Here is an 11,313-nt window from a genome sequence, read left to right as displayed (position 1 = left end):
CAGATGACACCTGCCAGTTGGACATGTACTCCTTACAGTCCTTCCATATACCGAATATACTAGACCTATTGCTTATAGTATATGAGGTATGGACTTGACCACCAAAACTTAACCTTGTTCACTGATCCATGAAATGAGGTCGAGGTCAAGTGAAAACTGTCTGACGGGCATAAGGACCTTGCAAGGTACGCACATACCAAATATAGTTATCCAATTACTAGTACTTATAATAAGAGAGAATTTAAAATTAGATGAAATCTTAACTTTTTTTCAAGTAGTCACTGAACCATGAAAATGAGGTCAAGATCATTGGACATGTGACTGACGGAAAGTTCGTAACATGAGGCATCTATATACAAAGTATGAAGCATCCAGGTCTTCTACCTTCTAAAATATAAAGCTTTTAAGAAGTTAGCTAACGCCGCCGGATCACTATTCCTATGTCGAAGTTGCAGTCTCGACAATAAAATGCTTCGCCATGCACAGCCTGATACGACCATGGTACAGATGTATATTTAGCATAAAAAAACACCATTTTTTTTTATGTCAGTTGAAAACAAGCATACTTTAATTGTGGACCCTTCAAATGTCAATATGGACTAATTTGAAAACAGGTATCAGGTGAACCCAAACATTTCTATTCAACAGCAGTCTCTAACAACATGTACATATCTCCTTAATTTTATATGATAGTCGGTTAGTCCTACAAAAATACTGAAAATTTGTAGATTTTTTTCTTTTTAGCTTCTCTCATGTGAAAGCAGTACCTTTTGGTCACTATTTATGTGTTGCGTCTAAATAAGAATTGTAACACTTTATAGTGACTGAACAGGTTAAACAAATACTTCTCAAGAAACAGAAAAAGAAGACAACATGGAACAGCACCAGCCATACCAGTATAAGAATAGATCAGATCAGATCAGAATAGCATATTCAAAAAGGCTTAAAACTAAATTTTGATTACTGAAAGTTTCAAACAATGACAAGTGTTTTATTTACCAAATAACTCATGTGTTTCTGTGAGAAAAAAAATTAAGTCATTCTTTTTAATCAAAGTGGAGAAATCCTTTTGACGCACACTGGCGCATGTGAATTGTGAATATACTTACCAAATATATTTTCTTTATCATGATACTATCAAGGAGTACGCATAGTAGGAAAACATGCACAAATTACAGATAAAGTAATTAAACCACCTTATTTTGTGTGCATCTCCTGCAAAATCAGTATTAGTTGAATCTATATATACTAGATGAGTAATTATAATCAATGTAAATATGGTCCCTCGAATTCTTTCTAGATATGTCAACTTCTTTAAAGCTGTTCATGGTTCAAAATGGAGCCAATTGTTTGATTTTCACATTTGATTCCAATCTAGGCTACCGTAGTATAATGCTATTCAAAGTTCATACATCGTAACAAATCAAATCCGGTTTACAAACTAAAACTGAGGTAAACACATCAACTAGTAGAGGAAACCAAAGAAATACCAGAAACAACAAAAAACCAAAACGACAAAGCAACTAACACAGAAACGCACTATAAGATATCAACTGCCATTTTCCCGACTTGGTACAGGACATGTTTCGACAAAATGGTGGGTTTAGCCTGGTTTTGCGGCTAGCCAATTTTCAAACCTTGCGCTTTTATGGAAATGTTAAATATAAAAATGAAATGACAACATTACATGACAGGAATAGATTATAAATTAATGCAAGAACATTCAAGACAGAGAAATACATAAATAAACATTACAATAGAACATTTAGACATGCTAATAATTATCAAAGATACCAGGTTTTTAATTAAATATATCACGCGTGCGTTTTGTCTACATAGACTCACCATTGACCAGTGACCCTCGGATCAAATTGGTAAAGAAAGCCAAACAAGACTTAGTACAAAGTTGAAGAGCATTATATATATATATATATATATAACTCGTCTAAACATCAACCCAACAATGTTAGATCTGTAAATTTGTTTTCGCAAATTTTTGGTTCTTCCCTCGCCGGGATTCGAACCCATGCTACTGTGATATCGTGACACCAAATCGCCTGCACTGCAGCCGTCCCGCTAGACCACACGACCACCTGGGCTCTTTAAAAAGGAGCTTTCGCTGGCCATGTGTTACCTTTCCACGTCAGTTCTAATCTAGCGGCGTACTACAGTACATGATATATAAGGCATGAAGATGTTATTGTTACAGATCAGCTAAATTATCTATAGTAAAGGATCCTACAAATTAAGGTAAGATACAGTCACAGAAAATAATTATATTCATAAGTACGTCTGAGTCAGTGACAACCCTACAACAGATGTATCCATCGGATCGCCATCAATGATAGTGATACATGGCTGTGTATATAATGTATATACAACTCCTCTAAACATCAACCCAACAATGTTAGATCTGTAAATTTGCTTTCGCAAATTTTTGGTTCTTCCCTCGCAGGGATTCGAACCCATGCTACTGTGATATCGTGACACCAAATCGCCTGCACTGCAGCCGTCCCGCGACCACCTGGGCTCTCTAAAAAAAAGAGCTTTCGCTGGCCATGTGTTACCTTTCCACGTCAGTTGATCTGTAACAATAACATGTTCATGCCTTATATATCATGTACTGTAGTACGCCGCTAAATTAAAACTGACGTGACATTTACAGATCTAACATTGTTCGGTTGATGTTTAGACGAGTTGTATATATATAGACGTACTTATGGATATAATTATTTTCTGTGACTGTATCTTACATTAATTTGTAGGATCCTTTACTATAGATAATTTAGCTGATCTGTATCAATAACATCTTCATGCCTTATATATCATGTACTGTAGTACGCCGCTAGATTAAAACTGATGTGGAAAGGTAACACATGCCCACCAAAAGCTCTTTTTATGAGAGCCCAGGTGGTCGTGTGGTCTAGCGGGACGGCTGCAGTGCAGGCGATTTGGTGTCACGATATCACAGTAGCATGGGTTCGAATCCCGGCGAGGGAAGGACCAAAAATTTGCGAAAGCAAATTTACAGATCTAACATTGTTGGGTTGATGTTTAGACGATTTGTATATATATATATATATATATATATATAAGAAAATTATTAAAAGATAATAACGGTTTCAATGCATCACTTTTTTACTAGTACTTTCACTGCTTCCGCAGATCTTCAGGTAATGTGACTTGTATATAAATAAAACAATTGATTGACGTTAACAATAGTATGACGTTAACAAATACAAGGGAGACTACTTATGTCATAATGTCATTTTAAGATTTTAAAATGTTATGTTAAAATTAGAATATCATTTATCATTTAATCCCGGGTTGAGAATGTTTATGAATAATTCTTCCTTCTTCCTCCGGAGAAAATCATTTTGACGATTGACCATATACAATGGAAATATTTTAAATCGTCCATTAGAACAACGATGGAAATGGTCGTTTGCCCTGATGAGTGTTAAATCTTCATGGTTGGTTTGCTGTCTATGTAAAGTCATTCTAGTCCGCAGCTCATTTTTTGTCTCTCCAACATAGAATTCCTCACAATTTGAACATATAAGAGAATAGATGACGTTTGAACTTTTACAAGACATATTTTGCTTAACAGTAAAATGCTTTCCATTTTTGAAATAAATTGAACTTTCTTCTATTGGACAAGTCATACATCGTTTATCGGTACATTTTTTTACAATTGGCATAGTTTCATTGAAGTCAAATTTCGAAGATGTTAAATATCGTTTCAGACTTTTTGACTGTCGTTTGCTGTTGATAATCTTCTTTTTCTGTAAAACTTTGTCCATTCTTTCACTTTTGTGTAAATTTGTTTCAATTTGTCGCATGAAACTAAATATGTCATAATCTCGCGGATTATAAGTTGTGACAAACGGAATAATTTTGTTTAAATTGTTGGATGATTCCTCGGTAGTTACGGATCGCCGTGATTCTGTAGCAATTGGTCCTTTTGTCAGTGCCTTTTGAATTCCGTAATTTATTACTTGTTCTGGGTAGTGTTGCTTCTTTAAATACGCTTTTAATTCTTCCAGTCTTTTATTGCGTAATATGTCTGTACTTGTAATAGTGATTATTCTAGACGCTAGATTAAAAGGTATATTTAATTTTACATGTTTTGGATGATTTGAGTAAAAATTTAAATACATATGTGTATCAGTGTCTTTTGAGAAGATATCTGTGACAATTTCATTGTCTTCCGTTATAATAACCAAAATATCCAAAAACGGCATGTCCCTGACATTTCTGTTAATAGTGAAACTAATATATGGATTTAAAGAATTTAAATCAGAATGAAAATCTGAGACAGATATTTCCGAATTCCAAATTATAAAACAATCGTCAAGAAATCGTTTCCAGTTTTGACGTATGTAAATGGCAAATCCATTTCCGTACTTGTGACTCATTTTTTCGTATAATAATTGTTCCAAATATCCAAGTACCAAAGTGGCATATGAAGGCGCCATTTTAGTACCCATAGCTGTTCCTTTTTTCTGATGATAGTATGTTCCGTTAAAGTAAAAAATATTTCTTTCTAGTATAATTTTCAAAGATGCAAGGATAAATTCTTTTGTTAATCTGTCTTCAATGATGTTTTCCGTATTTTCTAACCAATATTTGACGGCTGTAATTCCTAAATCATGAGGGATATTTGTGTATAGGCTGACAATATCAAAAGTAATGAGTTCGGAATTCGGGTTTACAGTCTTTGGTAGATGATTTAAAAATTCCAAATCGTCTCGTATAAAACTTGGAACTTCTCGACATAAAGGTTTAAGCACAATGTCTATAAAATGGCTTAAATTCTGTGTTACGCTGTTGGGTCCGCCCACAATTGGTCGAAATTTTAAATCATTTGGTCTTAAAAGTTCGATGTATTCACTGTTTTGTTCTGATATCGCATTTGAAATTTCCTCACTTTTGTGAATTTTTGGTAAACCATAGAAATAGCTTTCTGAAAATTTAGAATTTGAAATGTAATCTATCTCTTCTTTAAACAATTCCGTTTCATGTTTCTTTAGTAATTGCTTAATCATTGTACTTGTTTGTCGGTCCAATTTTTTATCGGTCACCTCATAAGACATTTCATCTTGTAACATATTTAAAATATTATCTCTGTAATACTCACGGTCCATGACTACAACTGCATTACCTTTATCCGCTTCTTTTATTATTATTGATTTATCTGATTTTAAATTTTGTAAAGCTGTTTTCTCCTCTCGGGTTAAATTGTCCTTGACATTTTTATTGCTTGTAAGTGAATTTGTTTTTAATGTTTTAATAGTTTCTTCTAAATCTTTATCTTTTGTTGGTCTTGGAATCCAGTCTGATCTATTTCTTACCAGTGGTTAATTTTCTTCTTCTTCGTTTTCTTCATTATCCTCACAAAAAATATAATTTATCCTCAATCTTCTGCCAAATTCATCAATGTCGGCTCCAAGTTGTGTTTTATCCTCATTAGGTGTTGGTGTAAATTTTAATCCTCTTTTTAAAAGATTTATTTCCCTTAATTGTAATTTTCTATGCGACAAGTTAATGATTCTAGGGTGCGTTTTTTCTGTTGTTAGGCTATTTCCTTCGGGAATGTCTCCTCGTAATTCGTGTTGACTGATGATTGAATTTGGTTCCGTATACCGTATACTGCGGTCTGTTGTTCCTCCCCCTTTGTCGTTCATCCTGCGTTGTCCTAAAAAATGATTTTGATAATTCTTTATATATATATATAATGACCCAAAATTCCAAAAAAAAAGAAGAAAAAAAAACGAAATGCGGTTGTTGAATAAACACATTTTAATAAATTAGTGAGGTATCTTTTTTTATATAAATAACATATCTTTTTACTGTCCTTTAATACAACACAGTGACATGAAAAATGAGCGAATTCTTTCTGTAACTGTTTTCTTCTTTTCTTCTCTTTGTTCATCGATTTTGACATTGATATTTGTTTGTGTTTCTTTACTTTCTTCTTTCTCTTCTTCCTTTTCCATATCGATATCATCTGGGAACAGCATATCTAATATATCTATGTTCCTGATATCATTTATCAACATTTTGATTTGTACTTTTTCCTTTTCTTCTTTATTTGTTTTCATTCCTACAAGATATGATACCATTTAAATGATATTTCAACATGTGGGACATGTTTATGATAATTTTACATACATGTAGATGTACGATACCTTTTTATGATATTTTAACAAACATGCTCTTTCCAAATTACAGTGAAGTCCATTATACCTGTATTGCACTTAATTTTTATTATTAACAAACATGGATCTTGTTTGAAAATTGCAGAGACACACTATGAATTTGGTTAGAAATTAGAAAAATCAGGCTTTTGATTTAGTACACCAGGCGCGCGATGCGTCTTCATAACTTACAAGTGGCGCTCAAAAAGCCAAATTAAATACGAGGTTAAGGAGCATAAGCACTGGAAAGATTTGCAAAAGGCAACCAAGACAGTCTTTTCCTGGGGGCTTGAGCCAGAGAGAGAGAGAGAGAGAGAGAGAGAGAGAGAGAGAGAGAGAGAGAGAGAGAGAGAGAATTTAAATAAGAGAATATTGGTAATTAAGTCAATTGTTTCTTCTACTGAAAACAGAATCGAAATTGTTCAGAACAAAACATGCAATTTAACTCAAGTAAATACCTTTCTCTAATTGTCGTCTTCTCTCTCTCCAACTCATCTTTGTCATCTGTTCTCTCTTCAGTTCTTTTTTCCACTGAATTCTAACCTCCCTTGAATAGTTTTCCATCAGTGTGTCTATTGCTTCGAATTGTTCCTTTATCGTCTTTTCTTCCTCTCTGGTTCTCGTCAGCCTTCTTTTTTCTTCCCTCCTTATTTCTCTTTTCTTCTTGGGTTTGCCTTTAGCGTTCTGCTTTTCTGGATTCTACGATTTAAAAGTATAACGCCATCTAAATCTTTCAATGCTTTCACAGAAATTATATTTTTTGTTATGAAATGAGCATCAGTAAAACAGGTCAACATAATTTTACCAAAAAGGGACTTAATGTATGGCCTACAATATGATTGGGATTATAGAATAGAGAACAGTGGGTAAAATAAGCAGTAATAATGAACAGACATGTACAGTGAAACCTGTTTAAACCGAACATCTTTAATTTGGGACTTAAGATTATTTTCGGTTTTTGCATGCCGTTGTTCGATTTTATCAGGTTCACAACGCATGCAACTTGATATGACGGTGCTTAAGAACATGTTTGGTTTAGACAGGTTTTTCGGTTTATGCAGGATTCTGTTTAGTCAGGTTTTATTGTATAAAGAATAGAGAAGTATGGGGTTAAAAAAGAGAAGAGAATAATGGTGTTCTAAGATATAAAGAATAAATAACCAAAAAATAAAAAAATATAGAATAATGTCTTTAATGAGATGCCTAAATATAAAGAGTAGAGAATACGGATAAAAATAAATAAAGGCAAGAGAAAAAACGAGTGAGCAGACGCATATTGTAGTCCTATATCCCCACCTCCTTCCCGGATTTAATTTCTTGTATTCTTTTTCCGGGAATATTTTGTATTTTCTTCGATCGCGGAAGATTTTGTATATGTTCGCATATTTAGCATGTAAGTAGGTCTTACCTGATAAACATATCCTTCCGCATGCTTAAATGGGTTTTCTGCGATCTTCTGGTAGTATATCTTTGTAATAACAGGCCCTTAAAATCAAAATTTCAAAAACGTTCTATAAAGTTAATTGACAAAAAAGCAAATGTTTGTGGAAATAAAATTTGAAGAAATAAAAGTTAGCGCAGACATAAACACAGAATCAAAATAAATAAGTTCATCATATTCCCAAAAACAAAAGCTGTAATCGTTCTGAAATGATTATCATTAAATGCGATTAGATTAAAGACCTTAGATTTGGAATTGGAAAAGATTAAATCGAATAATGGTTTTTATTTGCTTAACGGTCAGTGGCAAATAGTTCATGCATATTCAGGACAAACGATAAATTTAGGATATTAGTGTTCCGTTACCTGTTTTTGTCGGGTTTTCTTCTGCGATCGTATCATTCTCCTTCTTTTTCCATTCTTGTAAGATCCTCATTTTATTCTCTTCGTTTTCGCTATTCACACTATCCGTGTCTACTAATGGAAAAAGAAAGAAATGTAAAAATCAACACTTAACAATTAACACCAAGATTGGTTTTAAAGGACAAGAATGACCTTGGTCAAATTAATTAAGAAGACAAGAATTTTCGTGAATTATAGACATTTTTTATTCACTGCGACATGCGCCATCTTTGTTCCTGCTTAACATGATGACAACAGAAATCATGGAAATTTATGTTAACTTTTTACCAAATGTAACTTTGTACAAAATCTAGATAAACCAAAGGACATACACACAACAAGAGAAAAAAAAATTCAATACCTATTATTAAAGAAGTTTTGGTTGTGTTTATTTCCAGTGGTTGTTTTTTTATTTTACTATTTTTAACCTGTTTTGTATTATTTCAGTTTTGCTTTGAGGCTCTCTCTCTCTCTCTCTCTCTCTCTCTGTCTCTCTGGCGCTCTCTCTCTCTCTCTGGCGCTCTCTCTCTCTCTCCCTCTCCACCCCCCCCCCCCCCCCACATCGTACTTTTACATACCCATTTCCTTCTTTAAAGCTGTCCTTTTGTCAGTCTCTATGTTTTTCCACTCCTCAAGTAAACACTCAAAAACAGCTTCCCTTAGAAGCGCGTTGTAGAAATACAAAGTATGTTGCTCTCTTTTGTCCTCGTCTGTCATTTTTATATTTTGTCTATAAAAAAGCGGAAAATAGAACAAACGATTAATATTTCTATTATTTTATATACACTCAAAATTAAAAGCGACTGTTGCTTGTAAATGTCACAAATTAAATACATATGTATAAAAGGTACTCATAAGGAGATGTGGTATAATTTTTAATAGTAATAAGACAAAGTCAAATGCATCTTATTGACGAAAATGTACCCGTAAATATTCAGCAATGAGCAAAACCCATCCCGTATAGCCAGATATAAAGTTCCCAACAAGAAAAATATAAAACTATTCTATGAAAGGATATGCTGAATTAACACATTTTGAAGTTGTAATTTTATACTGAATAAGTCTTTCGCTATAGTCACTAAAACTGTCTTATGCGGTCGTAGATAGAAATTTTTGATTGAGATTAACTTAGCATGGACAGTTTAACAGAAAATGTCTTTCATCTTCGAACTCATGTGTTTCGTGCATTACATAAATTCAGTCCGATGACTTTTCTTTAAAAAAAACCAAAAACTAACGACTTTTTTTTATTCAAACACTTAAAATAACTTACCTTATTAGAAGTCTAAGAATTAGTCCTGCAGACATCAGCGAAACTTCGACGTTGTCAGCGGTAATGATAATGACGTCGTCGACAATTATTCTTCTGCGCAGTCGTTAACTTCGACGAAAACGTTGCTCTCTCTATGTCCGGTCGTTGGTTGGTTCTTCCGTTTATCTTACTTTATGTTAAATTTTTTGGTCAAAGTAGATTTTGATGAAGTTGAAGTCCAATCAACTTGTAGCTTATGAAAAAAAAGTTGTGATATGATTACCAATGAGACAACTCTCCACAAGAGACCAAACATGACACAGTACGGCCTTCAACAATAAGCAAGCCCATACCGCATAAAAAAAAACGAAATAACAATGTAAAGCGATTCAAACGAGAAAACCAACGGCCTTATCTATATAAACTAGAGGCTCCAAAGAACATGTGTCGCTCACCTTGGTCTATGTGAATATTAAACAAAGGACACCGATGGATTTATGACAAAATTGTGTTTTGATAATGGGGATGTGTTTGTAAATCTTACTTTTCTAAACATCTTGCTGCTTAAAATTATCTCTATCTATAATGAACAATAGATTCAGTGGAAAATGTTAGTGAAAATTTACAAATTTTATGAAAATTGTTAAAAATTGACTAAAAAGGACAATAACTCCCTAGGGGTACGTCAATTGACCATTTTGGTCATGTTGATTTATTGTTAGGTCTTACTTTGCTGAACATTATTGCTGTTTACAGTTTATCTCTATCTATAGTAATATTCAAGATAATAAACAAAAACAGCAAAATTTCCTTAAAATTACCAATACAGGGGCAGCAAAATTTCCTTAAAATTACCAATCCAGGGGCAGCAAAATTTCCTTAAAATTACCAATTCAGGGGCAGCAACCTAACAACAGGTTGTCCGATTCATCTGAAAATTTCAGGGCAGATAGATCTTGACCTTATGAACAATTTACCCCCTAGGTCAGATTTGCTCTAACTGCTTTGGGTTTTGAATTATAAGCCCAAAACTGCATTTTACCCCTATGTTCTATTTTTAGCCGTTGCGGCCATCTTGTCTGGTATGCCGGGTCACCGGACACAATTTTAAAACTAAATACCCTAAGGATGATTGTGGCCAAGATGGGTTTTAATTTGTCCCAGTACTTTCAGAGGGGAATATTTTTCTATAAGATTACTAAGATTTACGAAAAATTGTTTAAAATTGACTATAAAGGGCAAAAACTCCTTAAGGGGTAAATTGACCATTTTGGTCATGTTAACTTATTTGTAGATCTTATTTTGCTGAACATTTTTCCTGTTTACAGTTTATCTCTATCTATTATAATATTCAAGATAATAACCAAAAAACAGCAAAATTTCCTTAAAATAACTAATTCAGGGGCAGCAACCTAACAACGGGTTGTCTGAATCATCTGAAAATTTCAGGGCGGATAGATCCTGACCTGATGAACAATTTACCCCATAGGTCAGATTTGCTCTAAATGCTTTGGTTTTTGAGTTATAAGCCAAAAACTATAAGCCAAAAACTGCATTTTACCCCTATGCCATGGCGGCCATCTTGGTTGGTATGTCGGGTCACCGGACACAAGTTTTAAACTAAATACCCCAATGATGATTGTGGCCAAGTTTGGTAAAATTTGGCCCAGTAGTTTCAGAGGAGAAGATTTTTGTAAAAGTTGACGGACGCTAAGTGATGAGAAAAGCTCATTTGGCCCTTTGGGCCAGGTGAGCTAAAAAATGAACAAAAATCAAATTACTGAATGCAATTTTGGTACTGTGATGTTATATAACCATAAGTGTGTATGGCTAAATACGTTGAAATGTGAACCTTACAGTGATATAGTGATAAAGTACTTGATAGATTGAAAATGTTATGATTAGGTTTAAACTGACGCATAAAATATACAGGCCACTGCTGCAGCCTGAATTTTAAAGGATGTAGCCCACATACTTCCAAGTAACATGTCCTGTATATATACATATCAAAGTTATGGT

At 33.7% G+C, this 11,313-nt stretch overlaps 1 protein-coding gene across 2 annotated transcripts; it reads right to left on the bottom strand.

Annotated features, from left to right (window-relative positions):
* Positions 1-5,821: 5,821 nt before the first annotated feature.
* Positions 5,822-9,607, bottom strand: LOC134693299 (golgin subfamily A member 6-like protein 24). Of its 2 annotated transcripts, none has more exons than XM_063554049.1 (6): positions 9,316-9,607; positions 8,621-8,772; positions 8,007-8,117; positions 7,609-7,685; positions 6,659-6,899; positions 5,822-6,106 (listed from the first exon to the last, which is right to left on the bottom strand). In XM_063554049.1, exons 1-6 carry the CDS (start codon positions 9,348-9,350, stop codon positions 5,850-5,852), a joined length of 873 nt encoding a protein of 290 aa, XP_063410119.1. In that variant the 5' UTR covers positions 9,351-9,607; the 3' UTR covers positions 5,822-5,849. The 2 variants fall into 2 exon arrangements, with proteins under 2 accessions (XP_063410119.1, XP_063410120.1); XM_063554050.1 differs by having other exon boundaries at positions 8,007-8,114.
* Between the last annotated feature and the right edge of the window lie 1,706 nt (positions 9,608-11,313).

The sequence above is a fragment of the Mytilus trossulus genome, chromosome 12 (assembly GCF_036588685.1).
Source record: "Mytilus trossulus isolate FHL-02 chromosome 12, PNRI_Mtr1.1.1.hap1, whole genome shotgun sequence".
Taxonomy (NCBI): domain Eukaryota; kingdom Metazoa; phylum Mollusca; class Bivalvia; order Mytilida; family Mytilidae; genus Mytilus; species Mytilus trossulus.
This window is presented reverse-complemented; position numbering and strand designations above follow the sequence as displayed.